The sequence below is a fragment of the Zootoca vivipara genome, chromosome 1 (assembly GCF_965207765.1).
Source record: "Zootoca vivipara chromosome 1, rZooViv2.hap1.1, whole genome shotgun sequence".
NCBI classification, from domain to species: Eukaryota; Metazoa; Chordata; class Lepidosauria; order Squamata; family Lacertidae; genus Zootoca; species Zootoca vivipara.
This window is the reverse complement of record NC_142582.1, coordinates 64,703,942-64,726,300: the sequence shown is the minus strand read 5'-3', so window position 1 is coordinate 64,726,300 and position 22,359 is coordinate 64,703,942. Positions and strand designations below refer to the sequence as shown.

General features: G+C 38.7%; 1 protein-coding gene across 42 annotated transcripts in view; it reads right to left on the bottom strand.

Moving 5' to 3' along the window:
- The window catches only part of SOX6 (SRY-box transcription factor 6), a 399,510-nt gene that overhangs the window by 158,338 nt on the left and 218,813 nt on the right, over window positions 1-22,359 (bottom strand). For all 42 annotated transcript variants that reach the window (XM_088653558.1, XM_035119983.3, XM_088653582.1 and 39 more), the window contains one exon: window positions 13,073-13,162. In XM_088653558.1, coding sequence (XP_088509684.1) covers window positions 13,073-13,162 — 90 coding nt within the window. The remainder of the gene's footprint in view (window positions 1-13,072; window positions 13,163-22,359) is intronic.

Sequence of the window (22,359 nt, the reverse complement as noted above, 5' to 3'; positions counted from 1 at the left end):
GTTAAAAAATTTTAAATGGAAATGCTGGGAAATGATTTTAAAAATTGCAGAAGAACTGATAGGGAAATCTTTTGGAAGGCAGTTTTGAGAACTGTGGCTCTCAAAATGTTCATTTTTTCATTTCATCCCAATGTGCAGCCCACATTGACTTAAAGGCTAGTCACCTTTACTTAAAGGCTAGTCATTTTACTTAAATTGTTTTACTTAAACTGTTTACTTAAATCAGTTTTAGAACTGATGGGTTTTTTCCTCATTTTAACTAAGAAGTTGTCATAAGAAGCACAGAACTTGTTGGATTAGTTCAAACAAAAAATATGAAATAATAAACACATAACAGAGCACTCAGGTGACCACTGACTTGAATTGCTCCCCCTGTGTGAGTTTTATATTTGATGTAGGCAGGCAAAAAGAGAGGTCATACATAAATCAGTCCTAAGCCACAATCACCATCAAGTTAAAAACATAGCCAAATGCTCCTAACCAGCCATGTGCCATCTCAAGTTCCTAAGAGAAAAAATTCTAGAAAGAATTCTAGAAACATACGAAGATCATATAGCTGGATGAACAAACACACCAGAAATTTAAGCCACAATCATTTGCTAGTCTGTTTGTGCTTTGAAGGTCATGTTGCACGAAAAGAGACCACGGTTCTTAACCGTGTAGCAAAAATTCCAAAATCACAATCAGCAGGCACATAAAAGAGATGGCCTACATTTTCCAGACCATAGTTCCACCCATGTTCTTACTAGGTTCTGGTCTAATTATATTTTCAACCACAGGCATGAATATGCTTAGCCAGATGTCTCTAAGCAGCTGGTAACCAACAAAGTTTAAGTTTTTCTCTGCTCTCCTTAACTGATCAGAAATCAAACCACTTATGTAGAGTCAGAATAAAACAGATCTTTGTCTCAAACCACATTATATTAGCATGATGTCTTATTCTATCCAACAAATGCAATCCCCAACAGCCAAATATATGTATGAGTCACTGAAAAGATTTTTTAAAAATTTGGCAAGGTTTGGAAAAGGCATCTTGGGTCTTCTTGACCACATTGGCCTTATGTCAAGAGCATCTTCCCAATGCAAGCAGAGACCACCCAAAGAAATAGGAGATAAAAGGAAGCTTTGCTTCCTTTTGAGAAACCCTTGAACTTATGGCAGTAAGCACCACTAATGCAAGGAAGGGGTCTTAGATAGATCAATAATGCAATATAATGCAACTCCGTAAGAATTTTCAGACATTAAGGGTTGAGGATGAGTGAATCACATGGCCTACAAGTTACATTCTCAGTCAAGCAATGTAAATTAAAGAATATCCAAAGCAAATCTATTTAAGAGTAATTTACACTAGTCAAGCAGAAAGTTTCAGCAGCCACACTGTAATACACTTTTTGAATTATGTAGCCTGAACTTAATTTTACATCAAAAAATTTCCACAGCAGCTATGATGGAATAAAGCAGACACCTGAGTTTATATACTGGTAGAAAACAGAACAATGTGGTTTTTTACCACATTTTAGCAGCTCCTATTTCTCTTATTTTAGAGTTTATTGAGGAAACATCCCACAGCCTCTCTCTCTTTCTCCTTTACTTTTACTCACATGTGGTTCCAGTTCTTTGTTGTTAAAATAAAGTAGATTTCTATGGGAAATTTACCGGTAGTGTCATCAGCCTATAAGCTACTAATCCCTGTGAAACCTTCTCCAATCGATTTTTGAAGCTCAATGCCTGCTTGTAGATTCCCTTGTTCTACAACATATATGGTATGTTTTGATGGAGAAACTTGTGGTCTCTGGATGCAAGTCTTCCCAAAACATAGTAGCCTTGAATGTAACACCGTATGTCACCAAGCAGCTGTAGCATCAATACTTTCCTACGCACATAAACTAGCTGACACTGCAAATAAATAAATAAATGTTGTACTTCAAGGGTAGACTTTAGCGCAGTGTGGTAATTCCAGCTTAATAATATTTAAATATCCTGCTCATTTAGAGGCATGCAGACACTTGTGTGGAGACCCAAGGACAGTTGCTGGCTTTTTCTCCATTAGTAGCTCCTGTTTAGGGATGGCAATGCAATGTATTTCAGGAAGATTCTGCCCCAGATTTTACTTTCATACTTCCAGAATGGGTTCCAATTTGAAACATGGCAGGGAAGACTCCAGTTGTGTTCCAGAGTTGGTGAATTATTACTATTTTATGCACAATAGTTATTGCACAGCTACCAAATGAAGTGAACAAAATAATAAATACAGCAACTAAGTAATAAATAAGACCAACCATGCTCAGTGGAGCTTATTCCCAAGTAAGTGTATTTAGATTACAGCTTTAATAACATTTTTTGTTTCCTTGATACTGTCAAGCTAAATGTGCAAATGCCAATTGGCTGACCTGACATCCCTTTTTTTACATTCCACAACATGCTACTCCCACTGCTGTCTCTTTTAGAACAGGGAAAGCTATTTTCTGTTGTTAAACAATAATGCAAGGCATTGTTTGGATAAACTAAAGCCCCCCCCAAAGGAGTAAAATAAGCTTCAAAATCCCTTAATTGATTCGTAAGGTGAAACTCGCCTATAAATGGTTTTCAAAGAGGTTAGAACTGTGTGATCTTTTATTGTGATATTGAACACTCTAGGGGCACATGTCAATCTACAGCTTTTCAAAGTCATGTTAAAGAAGCATCTTCAGATACTGTGGCATGCTTTCAAAATAATGGAAATGTCAACCACTCACATAATGTTCGTATTATCCCTAATTAATATAAATTGCATCTAATTTCACCTCTACTTAAATATATTGCTGCCCAAAATAAGGACCCTAATTTTTATGAGTAATTACTATTACTGATGCATCAACACAATTATTTAAATTCAACATATGCAGAGGCAGTACCCAGCATTTACAGTTTTTTTGTTCTCTCCTTGCTCAATCCCTAATTTTTGTGGCTTGGAGTTCTTCCAGATTCTGTCTCTGACTTTGTGGGTTGTTGTTTTTGTTTTGTTTTTAATGTGAAATCTCCTATCTTGTTTCACTTGCAGTTCCTGATTGACAAACAGGCAGCGATTTGAAAACAAGAAGTTACCTCCATGTAATCTGTACAGATAATTTGAATGGATGTACTTCAAGCGTACACTAAGGAAGGCTTAGTATTTTGCAGTTATCAAAACAGAGGGAAGAGATGATAGCTCCGTGCCAACAGCATATGTTTTACATGCAGAAGCTTCCAAGGTTCAATCTCTGGCATCTCCATTAAAAGGATCAAGTAGATGATGCAAAAGACCTCTTCGCTGTTCTCATGGAGAACTGCCACCAGTAAAGTCTGATCAATCTTGCAGGTGTATACAACTCTCTCCTCTGGGCTGCAAGAACATTTCACTTCTATTTTAGATTAACTGCAGCTTGTTATGTCACTCAAATGTGGACTAACTGTGGTTTATCTTAGTTTTGCTTAGCTGAGCCAAGCCAACTTCAAACCATAGTTTACGAAGCTGTCTTTTTTCAATTAACCATAGTTAAGATTAACCACAATTTATAGTTCAAAAAAATACTTAACTGCAGTTAGATCACAAATGAAGTGAAAGCTTTTGATCTTCTCAAAGTCATGCTGAAGGGGAGGGGAAGAGAGAGTACATGAGCCTGAGGCTGACATAGACTTGTTCTTGTAGTGCTAAATCAGGCTTTGAAATTACATCCGAATGCAGCCATAACTCTGGGCTAGATGGAGAATTAGTTTAACAAAGTATGACGTGGCTTTCTATGCACCTGTGATTGCCATCACACACAAAACTTTCTTTTCCTGTTAGCAATGTACCATCAGTGGAAGACAGCCATTGATTAGTAGTACTGTAGTCCCAACAACTGATTCTGAAATTTGGCGCTGCTTTTCTCAGATAATGCTAATTTGTATGGCCATCCGTTCAAGTAACAGTCTAAACCAGGCATCCCCAAACCGCGGCCCTCCAGATGTTTTGTCCTACAACTTCCATGATCCCTAGCTAACAGGACCGGTAGTCAGGGAAGATGGGAATGGTAGTCCAAAACATCTGGAGGGCCGAAGTTTGAAGATGGCTCGTCTAAACTGATAGCTGAAAGTGCCTTGATAATTTTAAATTTCCATCCCTAGGGATTATATCTGAGAAAAAAATTAAGTTCCCGCCCAGCTGCGGAATAGTCACCTTGTACAACCAAGCTACACAATAAGAATTTGCCTCCAACTGCAAAGTATCTGGTGCAATTATTACACTTTAAATTCAGAGGGTTTTTCCCATACAAAAATAACACACTTTGCAGATTGCATCACACACCTGCCTGCATGGGCGTACCCAGCGCGGGGCAGGGGGCAGCTGCCCCTCCTAGAAGCAGGGCCAGTGCAGCCGTGGCTGAGAGCGACGCTGCCAGCGGGGCTGGTGGGCAGAGGCAGAGCACAGCCCGGCGGAGCGCGAGTTCGGCGTTCCCACCCACCGTGCCCATTCTCCAGCAAAGCCAAGCGCGGCGGGGACCCAGAGAGCGTGATGGGAAGCTGGTGGGCGTGGCGGGAATGCCGAACTTGCGCCTCCGCCTCTGCCCACCAGCCCCGCCGGCAGCGCCGCTCTCTCCCACTGCTGCACGCTCCGCCGGGGTGCTCCGTAGCCCCGCCCACGTCCCCACTTTGTGGCCCCTCCCGTGCCTTGGCCCCTTGCCCCCTGTAGTTTTGATCTTGGGTACGCCCCTGCCTGCCTGGCATGTAAACTGCACACATTTCTGAAAATGGAAACAAATTTGTTACTTGTACACATTTATTCACTGTGTTACTTGATAGAGCATGCACATGTATATGTCCCTAAATAGGTATTTCCCACCCACAGTCCACCCACCACAAAAGGAATGCAGGGATCAAATGGGTAGACCATATCCCGTTATGTACAGAGTAATGCAGAATCCAATACTGAATTACATAGGTTTCTCCTAACAGAAAACGGAACACTATTTTGCATGATGTACTCGTATTTTTAACACAGACTATAATGCTTCCCCTGGTACAGCCTATTATTAGCAGCTTTTTAGTGCCCCCCCCCAAAAAAAACTGGGTATAATGTAAGGCAAATTATGTAAAACACACCTAACCAGTTATTCTGCAAGCTGCCACTTGCTTGCTACAAACAATCAGTTTCTACAGAGTGGAAGAAAAAACCTGCCAATAGATTGGAACTTCACATCTTAAAATTCCTGTCGAAATCAGGTGCATTTTAAGCGTCAGATTTGATTATTTAATCAGGCAACTTGCATTTTGCCCTGGCTAATTTAGAAAGCTTATAATATTTTACTCATAAAATAATTGTGCACCTGTTGTGATGGAAACCTATTTAAACAAATCTTAATAGGCATTACAATTTGTTCTAAACATAAGCAAGCTAGCTGATCACTTAGTTCAATCTATAATGCAACATTTTAAAGCAGATGGCAGATTACTCTGTACCTCTGCAAGAATTGTTATGCACATTATTATGAGGATAAATAAAAAACCGCTGATGCCATATAGTAAATCATATTAGAAGGTTATTCATCATTGCCTCTCCAGGTCCAACAGGCCTTTCCATTACCCTACGTGCAAACACAAATTAGTGTAATGGATCCCAGAACCACAAGATTCCCTATGTAGTTATTTTGTAGCATTGCCTCTTCCCTAATATAAATGTAAGTATGACAGACTGGATATGAACCTGAATATTCAGAGTAAAATTACATCTTAGGTTCATCAGACAAAGACATCAGCCTTTGCATGCAAAATTTGCTACAGCAGCCATGTAACGTGTAGTGTGCACTGCCATATGGATTATTGATGGGAAGTGGAGTTTTCTACCTGACCTACTCACACTGGTGTGCAAACTCCCCCTACCAACGAGAACAATCATGTGATTCGCAATGCTAGATGTCACAGGGCTGCATGGAGAAGCCATCACATGGCAAGCCATTTTCAAGCTCTTCCATCCAATAAGATTTAATATGTAGGTCATAACTTGGTACATAAAAAATTGACCTGATTTTCTCAGAATACTGTACTGTACACATACTCAGCATTAATAGCCAGCATAAAGCAATGCTTTTAAAAACAACTATACTGTATATGCAATCATGTTTTTTATTTGCTTCTTTTGAGAACCTCGTTCATAAAATGCCAACTCTGGTGGAACCTTTATTAGGCTGAGGTCATATATCTGTGAATTAGTTTACTTTGTGCATTTTATAAATGATTATGCTCTGAAACTTCTTCATAACAACAACCTACCTGCAAACTAAGAGAAGGTTCTGCTTCTTATCGTTCATTTTACTATCCATTTCATATTTGAATCAGTGAATGAACAAAGTTTGTGAATTTGACTTTAATAAATTTGTATTTTAGATTGCTGTGAACTGCCTTGAATTTTTTAAAATAGAATTTTGCATGAAACTGTTTTTAATTAATTACATAATTGCATAAATATAATGTTTTCTGTTGGGTGTATTATTATTATTATTATTATTATTATTATTATTATTATTATGTTTGATTTGAATAATTATGTTTCCTTTCCCAAGATTGGTTGTTTCTGGCCATGTCATTTACTTATGTGTGCATATTCATACAAATATTTTTAAATAACTATTTTATCTAATGTATGCATTTCTAAAGTATGTATTTCATTCTAAAGTATTTTTGAACAAAGTTTGGTACATTTCTTGAGCCAAGAACTGTATCACAAAATGTGGAGGTGTGAAATCTGAAGAATCAATGCATTAGTCCAGGAGGTAAAAATTAGATCAGTTTGCTTGAAAATGTGGCCAATCCCTGATCTGCAATGAGACTTGGATGGGATAATAAAAGAGGTTTCTTCAGTTTCTTTGAACTCTGAAGGAGCTCAACAACTTTTCTGTCCGGATTTCCATTGTTTGAAATATGTAGGGCTGCCTCTGGAGAAAGTTTGGAAACTGCAGAATTCAGCAGCCAGGTTGTTCAGCAAGGCAAGACTGTTTGAACATACAGTATTGCACTGATCCTGGCCCAACTGCACTGGCTGACAATTAGTTTTCAGGCCCATTTCAAAGTGCTGGTTTTGACTGAAATAGCCTTAAATAGCTCAGGGCCTCAATACCTCAAGGACTGCCTCTCCCCATTTGAACTATCCCGGACCCTGTGATTATTATGTAAGGTCCTTCAAGAAATACATTGAAGAACAAAAAGAAACAACTGCTAGCAGTGCTTGATTTATAACATAGAACACAACTACTTTATAATATGATCATGGGACATCTAGAAACTCTAAAAAAATGCAGCTACATGAATTATTCCCAAAATATAATATTGATCATCCTTGAATCTTCCCACACTTGCCATCCTCTCCTGCCACACCAGTGTGGCACACTACACCCTTTGAGAACCATTGCTTTAGCACATCAAGCCATTTGGATCAGGGATTTTGAAATCCCTCTGCTGTTTCTATGGTCTCAGACATAGAATTTCTCTAGTTTTGCCACCTGATTTTTTTGTTTTTTGTTTTGTTTTTAAGAAATATGGAGCATAGCAGCATTGAATAATTTCTTTTTAAAAAAACAATGCCTCATAATTTTACAATATTATGAAAATCAGTATCTGGGCATGTCTTTTTACTATGTTGTTCAGGACAAAGACTGAACAATGAGACATAGAGTGGTCCACATGTAAATGTATGTTCTTCTTCGGCTTCTTTTGTTTGTAATCCATTTCCTACTTATTGTTTTTATGGCCTGCTGGGCCTGGCTAACTCTGTTACTATGAATGAACTTCAGAATGAGGTAAGAGAGCCAGTGTGGTGTAGTGGTTAAGAGTGGTAGACTCGTAATCTAGGGAACCGGGTTCGCGTCTCCGCTCCTCCACATGCAGCTGCTGGGTGACCTTGGGCTAGTCACACTTCTCTGAAGTCTCTCAGCCCCACCCACCTCACAGGGTGTCTGTTGTGGGGGAGGAGGGGAGAGGAGATTTGAGACTCCTTTGGGTAGTGATAAAGCGGGATATCAAATCCAAACTCTTCTCTTCTTCTTCTTCTTCTTCTTCTTCTTCTTCTTCTTCTTCTTCTTCTTCTTCTTCTTCTTCTGACTGGACATTGTAGCTACAATTCAAGATACTGACAACTGTCCTGCTAAAGGTCTGTTCTGCAAAGCTGTTTGTTACTTGAAGTAATTTACTTCTTTGGCCTGAGCTCACTACTGTCAACTCAATGAGCTAGAATTTAGAGTTGTTTTGGGGTGAGGGGATCTGAAAGCCATAGTTTCTGAAGAGGGTTATATAAAATTCTCAAATTCTCAACACGTGTGGAGCCTTAGAGGGTAGGGGGAGACAGGGACCTCCAGTCCTCACAACTTTGCCATCGGGGCAAGATTTACCAGGAAGGATTGCTGAGACCACTAGGCCTGAACTGTATTTAGGTTTACTTGCATAAAGATTTAATTTCACTGGCATTGGTGACTTAGTGCTGACTTGTGTCTGCTCCAACCCTGACACCTCTTTTTTTTGGGGGGGGGGGTAAGGTATGATAGGGACCATCTTAGTTGCATTCGAGACACTTCACACAAACAGTAGTCTCACAAGAAACATGAGTAAAAAGTTTCATTGCATGTTTAATGCATGATCCACCCAGAGTTATGGTAAGCACTTTTACTGATTTCAATGGGGTGGGGGAGTTATGTACTTTAAATATGCTTAGAAATATTGTAGTCTCATTTTTTTTTCCTATATACAATAAACAGATAATAAACAATATATTTAAAACATACTTACACTGCATATCAGAACTATGGAAAATTAAACATTTTATTCCATGTGGTCACTTTAATAAATTCATTACTAAAAATAATTTTATGCCCTGTAGTATATTACTAATCAGGACCTGCTACTGGGTTTAAGGGTTTCTCCGCTCTGTTTCGTATTTACATTGATTTCTCTAATTGGAACCAACTGATCTTTTTCCTGTATATTGATTTTTTAAACCCTAGCAGTTAACAATGATTCTAATATATTATAACACTTTAGACCTTAATCATAGAGTGAGGGGGGCTTTGCTTGTAGCTTTTGTTTGAGTTTTAATTAAGAAGACCTTGTGTCTCCAACCCTGAGCTGTGTTTTTAATTGCTCATATGTATATCATGTAGACTTCAAAAGAAGGAAAAGACGTTTATAACAGAGAGCACAAAGGGGAGCTTTGAAATGTCTACAACCGTACAAAGTGGCATAATTAAAAACCTATGGGTGCTCCTGTGATATATAAGCCATATATATTTATAAAGTAGGCTGCGGTATACACTTGTGACTTGCCAAAAGGGATTTTGGCACTATTAGAGAAATAATCTCAATGCATCTCAAATAAACTGTAAAGAAAACTAATACGGCAATCTTTTCAGCCTTCTATTGCTCACAGAGTTCCTGTGTATTCTTGTTATGCATGCTGAACCTCTGACAGCTAACCTACATTTTTCTCTTTCTGAATTCCTAATACAACTGTAATATCAATTATCCCACTTTATGCCTTCCTCTGAAAGCAAGAGGCAGCACTTCTAGCAACAACGTAGTAGTACAACATTCACAGAATAGATACCAATCCTACTCCTATCACAATTACAACATATACTCCATCTTTCATCGCAATTCTCTTCTCTGAAGAGAGTTAACAGCTATTTCTATCATAAGCTATCAACATGAAACTTGATACAGATAAAGGAATATGCACAGTATATTTTATACTGGAAATCTCTTATGGCACAGGTCAACTCTTATCAAACTTTTAAAATCTTGAAACTAGCACAGGCCTCTCTGTTTGCTAATTATTCTTAGGACACCGGAATTACAAACAAAAGCTTTGAACTCACTTTAATTTATCAAAGAAGAAGATCTTTGCATGGGGAATTAAAGAATTTTGTGCAAGTCAAAGAGTCATACAATGCAAATGCTTTTCTGTAGTGGGCAAAGCTATGCACATCCGTCAATGTCTATCCAAAAATAGAGCATACTGTACAAAGAAAGACTGCATGTGACATTTAAGCCACAATGCGTATAAATATAGATTATGTTCCAGTAGTATACTCCTCTAGAAATGGAAGCCAGAACACTTCACCCACTAGATCGTGACCCAGAAGCTGTCTATCTACAAGGCTGCTAGGACAATCATGACTCTTGGAGATAGCACAACTGCTTATGTTCTGTATGGACTGGCCTCATTTATTTGATCTTCAAAGACCCTGTGTTTTGAGAGAAACCACTGGAGGCTATTTCAGTGGGACGATAGTGTGATGCTTGCAGGATTCTGCTAAGTAAGAGATTTATGTTGACATGTGAAGCCAAACTAAAAACAGGCTATTTGTTATGATAAGGGGCACCATGCTTTCTGATAGTTGACTGGGAAAGTTGGAAAATGGGGGTGGGGCTTTAAATCACTATCATTGTCTACCTCAATATTTTATTTAAATATTTTATTTACAGTCATACCTCGGTTTAAGTATGCTTCGGTTTGAGTACTTTCAGTTTAAGTACTCCGCGGACCCCTCTGGAACGGATTAATCCACTTTCCATTACTTTCAATGGGAAAGTTTGCTTCAGGTTAAGTACACTTCAGTTTAAGTACTCCGCGGACCGTCTGGAATGGATTAATCCACTTTTCATTACTTTCAATAGGAAAGTTTGCTTCAGGTTAAGTACGCTTCAGGTTAAGTACAGACTTCCGGAACCAATTGTGTACTTAAACCAAGGTACCACTGTACAGACAGACAGACAGACAGGGAAGGAAGGAAGGTTTTGCATGTAAAATTACTGCTGGAGAAATTTCGAAATAAGTCATTTTCCACTCATTAATATTAGATGAGAGCTATTTGGGAGCACTAGCCCAATTAAATTTTGATCTTTAAACCTTTGAAGAGCTGACCTCTATATGGTCTTATATACCAAAACCTTGAACTTAGCACAGTACCAGATTGGCCAGCAGAGCAAATCCTGTAAACAAGGAGTTATATGTCATGTTATTTGCCCCCACAAACAACCTATCACAAGCCATCAACATGAAACTTGATACAGATCAAGGAATATGCACAGTGTGGGTGCATATTGAGTATCCTGTTAAATACAATCAGGTCTTCATGCAAATATGAACTCAACCAGTTATCCTCCTGCCCCACCTAGATTTAATCTGCCATGAGGGCAAAGAGCCAAGTATGCATCACTGGGTGCATACTCACAACCATTGATAAACATTGCACTCATATAAATAAGTTAGCAAGCAGCTTCAACTAATTTCACTAGGATGCATGCAGAAAAGCATTGTGGTGAACTGCCTGTAAGTACTACATGCAACATAAAATTAATTGTGTCCAGGGAGTAGAGAAGCAATTTCCATACAATGTTTGTCTTATCAAGTCTATTATAAACAGATATAGAATATAATTTTAAATAAGATAAAGGCAATTAAACATCTACCTTAAGGCCAAAAAATGCACCTTCCACTATATGTCTTGTATTATGACTGATATTTTCACATCCCTTTGTTTTAGTAAACAAGGTTGGCATAGCAAACATGCAGGCACGGAAGAGCTTGGCTGCCTTTTTCCTTTTTTCCTGGCATCCTTCCCCATAGCTGATATGCCAGTATTGCAGGCCACTTTTTCAAAGGGAGAGTATGTGCTTCCTTAAGAACAACGCCTTCTGTCTGATAAAGCAGATAACTCCCCAGTAACAGTCAGTGCAAAGAGCAGCTCTTCCTCCCAGAACCACACCTTTGTTTCTTGCTATTGAGATTCTCTACCCACCCCCTCCACGATCACCTAACTTGTTTCCGTCTTACAATGTTGCTTCACAGCTCCACTCTGAACAATCAGTGATTCTGGGAAGGAGGAAAGAATAACTACACAGCACAAACACAATTAAGTAGTAAAACCTGACAAATCCCTACATTTTCAAACAAAACACTAAGCAGTGTTTTCTAAATGAAATACTGTTCAGAATCACTAAGAGACGGTCCTGGAGTACATGTATTCTACAGCATGGCCATTCCTGGACAGAGTTAGCCTTACCACAGCACCCATGGCTTGGTAACCTCAATACTCATTTACTATAATATGTATGCTATAGGTGGGCCTGTCCTGTCCTTAATCTTGATCCAGAAGATCCAGATTACAATTCCGGTGCATGCTAAAAACTTACCCTGTTTCTCCGAAAATAAGACGTAGACATAAAATAAGCCGTAGCAGGATTTTTAAGCATTCAAGGAATATAAGCCATACCCCGAAAATAAGACATAGTGATAGGCGCAGCAGCAATGCCGGCCGCGGCAGGAGGAGGAGGAGGGAAAAAATAAGACATCCCCTGAAAATAAGCCATGGTGGTGTTTTTTTTTAGGGAAAATAAATATAAGACGGTGTCTTATTTTCAGAGAAACACGTGACCTTTCCTATCTATTGATGCTAGTCTCTGTTAGAAATTTTAGTATTATTTTACTGCTCCACTGAACTTGTATTTAATTGTGTTTCTATATGGATTTTATTGTACTACTGAACACCACCTAGAAATGTCCACATAACAGATGGTGTATAAATATCTTAATAACTAAAACACACACACACTGATTGAGAACGGTAGCCCAAGGAAACAACTAGGAAGCATGGTTTCATCCTTGTGCTTGCGAACTATAGTATACAAAAGGGAACATTGGAGAGGTCTATCCTAGGATACAATGAACTTTTTCTCCGGAAATCCCTTGCCTCCATGTTCACTATAGGCGACGGTCAACTGTGTATATTATACATCTTAGGACACTCCTGTTCAAAGTGTACCAACCAGAAAGCCAATGCAGGCTTAAGAACATAACTGAACCTTGCAGAGCTCAACGAATCTGAGACAGACCTGTTCCAAAAAAATGAAACCCGCCTTTAGTTCCAGAGCAGGCTCCTCACTAAAAAGCTATTTACGGTACTTCACCACAAGCAGAGAAGTCCTATTAGAATTCTTGGGAAGTCAAGGGTAAACATCAATAGTACTTTTTGCACTATTTAAAAATCTGCTTTTCAAAATAAAATATGGTGTCTAATTTATACTATACCTTTAATTTCTCCAAGAAGTTCACTTGTGTTTAATCTTTCCATTTTCTCCTTCCAGTCTTTAGAAAGTAACTTTTCTACGCAAGATGAATCTTTGAAAACAAGAGGGGAGAGAAAGCGTTAATAAAAACTTAAAAGTTTGTGAAATCAACATGCAGATATTTTGAGCTGCTTCAAAATATTGCAGTCAATATTTTGCAGCCAATCGGAAGCCGCACTTTGGTTTCTGAATGTTTTGGAAGTCGAAGTCGATTCCATTTGACTTCCAAGGTACAGCTGTATTGTCCCTGGACCTGGCCTTTCCCACTTAAAATGCATTTCCCTCCCACTGATTTGAACTACTGGAGGATTAATAAATCTCACATATAAAGGAGGAAAGGTCTGGGAAAACACTGTGATGGGGAAGATGTCATATGAATGCCCCTATGTTAACAGGGAGACACACTGATGTGAATCCACATTTTGCTCCAGTGTGGACAAATCCCAAGAGTTACGTGTTGCCATTTTATCACAATAAAAGTTACAGTACAACCTTTATACAAGTTTTGGTTGCAACACTGTAGAAGTGTCTTTGGAAGGACAACACAGCTTATGCATCCCTGTAATATTTTAGTAGGGAAAGCCAATATACTAATTATATCCTTTCAAAAAAGAGCAAAATTAAGAACCACTAAGTTGTAATAGACAGCATTAAAATACTTGATACACAATAAAACAAATAATTTAATTTTAACAATTACAAGCATTTATTATTTTTATGAGTTTTGGCCAGATAATAGAAGAATCAACAAATAACCACCAATTATCAATAGAACATTATAATTTGTCCTTTTCTGTGATATCATCAGTTTAAAAAGCTGCATCTCTTGTGCCCTGCCAAAAACGAAGAACGCTGGCTTTATATTGATATTTACAGAAAGTTAACAATAAAATATTTAAAGTAGGATACTTTTGCCCAGTTTATGACAATACAGTATTAGAGCAAAATGAATCAAGGAACAATGAGATATTCTTGATTTTTAAGGCAACTTTTATGTAGTTGTATTTTAAAAACATATATAAACAGAGAAGCATTAAACACACACACACACACACACAGAGAGAGAGAGAGAGAGAGAGAGAGAGAGAGAAATGGCGATGAATATTTATCTAGCTACCTCTCTTCTATTGATAACATATACAAAACAAAGCTCTCTTTTCTTTTATCAACAAATGGAAAATGTCTGAAAACATCTTGACAGCTCAGCTGTGATATATCTCCCTATATCAGGTTGTGGCCAATGAAAGAACAATCCAAATCTTTGAGGCTAGGGAAGATCTGAAATCCTAGAAAATAGAAATAATGGCTAACACTGAATACACCATAGTTTGATTAGGGGAAGAGATTATGAAATCCAGTATGAGTGTCAAGGGAACAATCCAGAGGAAATAAAACAGATGGTCCAATTAAATCAATGGGACTTGATAAACATTTGGGGGAATGTATGTTCCAGGCAGACTGAACATTTTGGGGTTTCTGCTCAGCACAAACTACCAAAAGTTACACCTTACATAATCTCTAAAGAATGTGTGAGCATTTTTCAAGATGCTGGGCACAATGGAGGGAGCATTAGTTCCACAAAAATAAATAAATTCCCCAATATATTTAGAACTGGGTTCCTACAGCCGACCAGTTCTGTCCTTTCCTGCAGGAGCAAAGCTTCCCTGGCCACAAGGGCTTCCCTGTTTATTTAAAAGGAGCTGGTGGGTCCATTGCAGTAAATGTGGAAAGGCCCTCATACACTAGTGGTATGTAAAAAATGGAATTCTGAGAGAACTCTGGGTTGGTATCTACATAGAAATTATCGTTGTGTTAATAACAATTAGTAATTTAGTGTGTGTGTTAATTGTGTTAATAACAATTATTTAGTGGGTGTTATCCTGATTACTATGAATTGAAAATGGTTACAGTTTGAAATGCTGTGTAGTATGGTTTCATTAACTGTACAGGTCATTGATCACTTTTTAATGTATTGTAAGTTGTTTGTGGCCATTAACAAAAGGGCAGTCTATAAATGAAATTATTAATAAGAAGAGTACTGAGTTGAGGGGGGCTAGATCCTCCTAAATGTGTCATGATTTAGTAAAGGTGAGAATCGATTAAGCTTTGATAAAATTTTTGCCAAATGTGGAAACCCCCTGGATTTAGCTACGCTAATGAGCCAAGCCAGCTTCGCAGAGTTAACTGGATGGGACATTCATGGGACAAAGGGCAGTGATAGCCCATCAAGGAAACCATCACAACTAGACCAATGGGGTGGGGCCCTTCTTTGCTGGGTGATAGTGAGCAAAGGTCAGGTTGAGGGTTTGAGCTCTAAATGGTGTAGCCTGGCAGAGGTCCTTGGACTCAGTCAGCAATCAGAAGACGGGGAAGAACTCCAAATGAGCTGGGGATGAGACACAGAGGATGGCTTTTTGCTATCCTTTGAATCCAATGCTGCCCTTAGGGGGGGAAGCCAGGTCCTCACAGGATGTGAATGTTCTGCAATCCCTCCATCTAGGTGCAGGTTGTACAGTATATCTGCATAAATAAAACCACATATCAAAGATACCACAGTCGCTGTGCCTTATTCCCAAAAGGAAAGACAAACCCTGGGTAAGTGCCTAGAACCCCTGGAATATTGTACCACTCATGGGTGTTGTGTAACAGTACTGGTAAAATTGGAACTATGACCCCATTTCAAAGTGACTACAAAAACCATGCACTCTCCAACATGATGGATTCCTGTTTATAAATATTTCTTGATTCTATGCCATGGGCGAATGTATCATTTTTGTATGTGCTTAGTGTAACAAGCTCATCTGTGCCAATAAATGGTAAAGGTAAAGGACCCCTGGACAGTTAAGTCCAGTCAAAGGTGACTATGGGATATGGTGCTCATCTCACTTCAGGCCGAGGGAGCCAGCATTTGTCCACAGACAGCTTTCTGGATCATGTGGCCAGCATGACTAAACAGCTTCTGGCACAATGGAACACCGTGACAGAAACCAGAGCGCATGGAAACGTGTTTACCTTCCCGCCAGAGCGGTACCTATTTATCTACTTGCACTGCTAGGTTGGCAGAAGCTGGGACAGAGCAATGGAAGCTCACCCCATCACACAGATTCAAACCGCTGACTTTCTGATCGGCAAGCTCAAGTGTCTCAGTGGTTTAGACCACAGTGCCACCCGTGTCCCTATCTGTGCCACAACATGGGTTTATTTAAAAATGCCCTGACCTATAAGCTGCAGTATTATCAAGCAATTGATCTGAATTTGGAAATCTGCTATCAAAAATCCTGCCCATTGTAAGGGGAGCCTTGCTGGATTGGGTCAATGACCCATCTACACCAGCACTCTGTTCTCACAGTGACTTGCCAAATGCCTATGGAAAGCCGGCAAGCAAGAATGGAACAGTCCTCTCCCAAGTTATGATTCCCAGCAACTTGCATTCAGAGGCAAACTTCCTCTAACAGTTGAAGTACTGCATAGTTATTGTGGTTAGTAGCCACTGACAGTCTTAGCCTCCAAATGAAGCAGAGCTCAGATTCCTAACAAAGCAGAGTTTAGACATACACATGTACACCACGTTTCTTCTGAGTGTTTACGACTGTCTATAAATTATTCTTGTCTCCTTTATTAGTAAGTTCTGGCCCTCTTTGAGTAGCTTTTTAAGAATACAAGTGTACTGAAGTTTTCTTTTTTAGTGACACAGAAACAAAACAGCCAAAACAAACAAAACCTCTGAAAACTATGGCAAAGAAAAGCTATGCCTATTGTCAATACAGTACTCCATTTTATCTCTAACTACACAGGACTCAGTACATATTCTTAGTACCAGATGACCAGGTGCCTAATCCCCAAGCTAGAAAGCAAAGCATGGTAGGGAGGGTTCTATGGTAATGAGGTCATGCCCTCGGACATTTTCCTTAAAACATGAGTGAAATCCCATATTGAACACACTCAGAAGGCATCTTCATTACTGTTTCACAGGCCTATTTAACCTAATTGTGAATGTCTCTTTAACAGGAAATAATGGTACTAAGGTTCAACTCTTAATGAATGTGTGAAGTAGCATGTGATTAAATAAGTTGTCAAATCCTAGCCTCACAAGGACTTTGAAAGATAACTAAAATGAACACTAGGCTGGAGAAGCACTAGCTTAAGTACCTTAGCTTAAGGTACTGATCTGGAATTCATGTGCTCATGTAAGAAAACCCACAGTGACTAATGATTTGTTGCTATGAGAACTTTGGTTGGGAAGTAGGTTTGAAGTGTAAGAAATAAATAGCATCAGAATAAAACCTCGAGAGCTTGTACATGTGATCATCTTGTTTATAGCCGAGCTCATCCATGTGTGCTGGTACAATTTTATGCAATTGCTGATTTTAAGGTGTTAAGACGACACCGTCTCAGGGCGGCATCACTGGGAAGAGAAAGGGGAAGTGATAAAAAATAAAAATGGAAAAACCCCAAATTCACTACAATGCTATTTAAGAGATAATGTGAGCTCCAGGTTTAAAAAAAGAAAGAAAGATGAAAAGCATGTCTCTGATCAGAGTGCATGATGAAAACAATTAACATTTATCCACTGAGTAATCAATCAGTTTTGGAATGGAAAGAATTTTGGACTGCCAATGAAGAACAAGTGTGCTGGCTATCACAGGCAAGGTCTTAAGTTCTTCTGACTAAATCAAAGTCATCTTGATCCTATCAAGGTTGGTTTCTCCTGCACGTCGCCACCCCCACCCCCCCATCCACTACAATCCCACAAGTGAGGAAGCCCAGTTCTACCTTTTCTGAGTACTATGACCTTCCAGTGGCCTGCATCCATCTACATAGGGTTCTTCCACCCCCAGGTTATTTTTAATTTACTGAAGTAGCCCTCACATTACTTTCTTTGACATACAGATATGAAGAATGCATTCATGCCATGTGTGTGTTTTGCTTTTTATGGTAAAAGTCAGACATAAAAGAAAGCCTAAATGTGTGCGTGCCGTAGCAAAACTTCAAAGCCCTGACTGTCAGACATTATTATTTCAAATCAGCTCTGACTTTTTGAGACTCAATAAAACACTATAGTACACAGTGGCATATTTATAACATCCATATCAATGGTAAGTGTGATCAACTGTCTTACTCTTACTGCTTTGAGAATCCCACTTTCTTTCTTTCTTTTATAATAAGCTTCTTTCAAAGCATGTTGTAACAATACTGTAAGCTGATAATTATTGCTGATATGAGTTCTAAAACATGACTTGTTTTGCATACAATCATTTCCTTATCCAAGTGGTACACAGTGACAGAAGACAAAAGCACATTTATTTATTAATAATGATGGCAAATGTATGGTAGATTTATAAGCAATAAATAGATATTATTCAGGAAAACATTTCAATCACATTGACTTGTTTATTTGTTTTTCATCTTAGTACATATAAAATATATTAGAATATCAGGAGAAGTCTGGGTGCGAGAGAAGGGAATTCTAACTACATCTAAAACACAAGCAATGATTTCAAAACATGAAATAATCCTCAATAGATTAACATCTGTAGTACAGAAACAATGAAGTCTTGCCTATTTTTATCACCCGATAACTGTCATAATACAACAAAATACAACAGAATGCAGAACAATCCTTATATTTTCAAACAGACAGAGAGAGACTGTTGCAGTCACCTTCTTTTTAGGAGACCCTCATTGAAGGCCCAATTCCCATATTAATTATGCCACATCAATTTCATATGGTGAATATTTTATGTGAATGCACCATTACGTGACTGGAGGTGCTGATTTGCCACAGTGGAGTGAACTCCTGCAGATTTTCCCCAGACATGATTAATACTAGGTCTCATTCAATGGAAGCACAGCAAAATGGAACATGGTTATACCAGCTCTGGGAAACTTTACCCCCCACAAAACATTACAAAACAATATCACTTAGGTGACTTGCCAGCAACAAAGCAGCAACAACCCCCATTAGACCGTACTACGTGCATAGTTCCCTGCCATGCATACTTAGGATGTATAGCTTCTCGTATCTAACTCATATTAGGATGCATAGCTTGTCAAAACAGCTCAGTCCTCAATATAGTTAAGCTAAACTACCTTCCAGAAGATCAAACCTATCCATTCTTAAGGAAATCAGCCCTGAGTGTTCACTGGAAGGACAGATCCTGAAGCTGAGGCTGCAATACTTTGGCCACCTCATGAAAAGAGAAGACTCCCTGGAAAAGACCCTGATGTTGGGAAAGATTGACACAAGAAGGAGACAACAGAGGACGAAATGGTTGGACAGTGTTCTCTAAGCCACCAACATGAGTTTGACCAAACTGTGGGAGGCAGTGGAATCCCTGGCGTGCTCTGTTCCATGGGGTCACAAAGAGTCGGACACGACTAAACGACTACACAACAACAAACTATCTTCCACAAAGATAGCCAATGTGAACCCTCCAGGTGTTGTTGGACTCAAATTACCATCAGCCCCAACTGGCATGGCTAATGTTAAGAAAGATGGGTGTTGTAGTCCAACAATATCTGGAGTGTACCACTTTCTGTTTGCCTGTGTTCATTTGGGTTTTTTGCACTGCACCTAAAGTGCAGTACTACGGGGGGGGGGGGACTTCAGTGCCATGGAGGCATCCAATACCGCTGCGGAAATTGCAGTGCGAGAAACTTTACTGCCAGTTGTGTTGCCACCAGCAATAGGCAACATAAGGCCACAAAATAGGAAGTTATGAGGGTAGAACTGGATCCCAAACTAATACAGTATCTATCCAAGAGATTAGATCATATAAGCTTCTCCCTCACCCTCCCTTTTTGACTATAATCACAAACCATAGTCTATGAGAGTAATTAGCACTTTCAGCCTATTGATGCTTTTGAATTATGGTGCTGGAGGAGACTCTTGAGAGTCCCATGGACCATAGCTGCCAAGTTTTCCCTTTTCTCGCGAGGAAGCCTATTCAGCATAAGGGAAAATCCCTTTAAAAAAGGGATAACTTGGCAGCTATGCCATGGACTGCAAGAAGATCAAACCTATCCATTCTGAAGGAAATCAGCCCTGAGTGCTCACTGGAAGGACAGATCCTATTGTGTTATTATTGTTATTATGGTTTTTGTTGTATGTGTCTTTTGCGTTGTTGTTTATATTGAAAAAAATGATTATTATTATTATTTTATAAAAAAGGATTAGAATGCCACATTCTATCACTAAACATAGACACTAAACATATGAAGGATGCATGCATGGTGAATTTTCAAAATAGGAGACAAATAATTGAGATTCAAAATATGATGGTCCAAGTGAATTTGCTTCAATATATAAAAAACGAGTTAATCAAGGAGTGTGTTGCTTGTTCTAGCGAAACTATGAAGTCATGCATAATAATAATAATAATAATAATAATAATAATAATAATAATAATAATAATAATAATAGACTGGTCCACCAAAATATCTCACTGAATTGATGTGATTTTTCCCACTGCCTACAGCAGCACAGGCAGCCAAGCATAGCTGGGGGTTTGGAGACCCACCTAGTCTACCTGCTGTGGGATCAACTACTTGCACTGTTTTAATAAATGGCTTTATTTCAGGTTTTTATAAAAACCATAATGAAGAGCAGTCATGCAATTCATCTAGATGTATTTTACATATTGCATCTCCCCACTACTAGATGCTGCTGCAACTGATCCATAAAGCTGTGGTAGCACCAGCAACAGAGACTGTGGGGGCTAAAGTAGAGAGGGGTAGTGAGGCACATGGGTGTATGGTACAGAAGGGTTCTGGAGCTGGGACTAAATCAGCCTGGTTTTTCCTAACTGCAATTACTGTGAGTAAGCATATGTGCCCAAGGCAGGGCCTTAAAACAAGAAATCTTCTGAATCTGCAGGTCCTAATACATCTTTTCCTTGTTGGCAAAAAAATATTTCCCTTAAAATGATAAAACTATCAAAAATGATAAAACCGTTCAGAGCTCTGAGAGTTGCCTTAGACTTTTAATTAAAACTCTGTAAGCCCACTAAAAATAATTAGGCACTAAAAATGCATTCGTTTTACTCTGAATTCCACACATATTCCCAAACTATTACTAGCTCTCACTTGAAACTCTGGTCTTTCCGAATACAAAGGCTGGGATATAAATATTGGCTGTTGCCAGGCTTGTAATCTAAGCTGAGCCTTGACTGAGAAAAAGAGCTTGTGGGCTACACCAAGAAATCCCAGAATGGTTTGCATAAAAAAAAAAGTGAATCTCTCGTGAAAACTTCAATGCACATAGATAAAATACCACACACTGCCTATGTGCCCTCCCTCCCCTCGTCTTGTTTCCATCTCAACATACAGGGAGAGCCTACGATTCAGCCCTGACCTTTATTACTTTAATTTATTTATTAAAAAGCAAAACCTTTCACCTTTCAGATGTTTTTGTTCTCCTAAAATAGCTCATACAATGCTATATTCCTCTTTATTTTTAGCAGAGAAAGAAGAGAAAGCATGCTTTTCCCATACAGCAAGGCACAGATATAAACATCAACACAGATGCTCTGTGAGAGAGAGCTGGGCTTCTCAGGCACTTGATCATTAAGGAATGCACCAACTGTTTTAGATAATCTTGTGCCAGCTCAAATTCTGCTCCACACTCCCCTCTGGGAGTGGTCAGTCTTGTCCTGCTCCTAATTTTTCATTTTCCTCACTCCTCCAAGCTTTTTTTCCGTTCTTCACTTCAAGAACAGAGGGGGAAGGGGTGCACTTTGCAGCAAATGAAAGAAAAGAAAAGAAAAGAAAAGAAAAGAAAAGAAAAGAAAAGAAAAGAACATACTTCCCTAAACAGAGCAAAACTTTGAGACAATTAACCCTCCCTTCTTCTTTCAGAGAAATTACTAAGTATCAAATGCAATCTGTTTCCTTTGTTTACTCAATATGAACAATTTGTAAATGACTCAAGGATAAAATTCAGAAAATGTGGTTTTAAATTAGAACCATTATAAACATGCTAATGATTGCTCAACTAAAACATGCAGGATCAGTGTGAATAAATATATTTAGTTCCCTGAGAAAATACAGTTGTATTGCCACAGAACTATTTGGACATTATATGATTTACTCCCAGAAAATGTTGATTCCATGAGCATTGTACCAGACAAAATCCATTGGGAGCTTTCCAAAATGTCAACACAACTGCTTAGATGCACTGTCTTGGCACATTAACAGGCCAAAATTATATTTTGAACCTGTCAAAACAAAATGTACATTTCATTCTTCTCC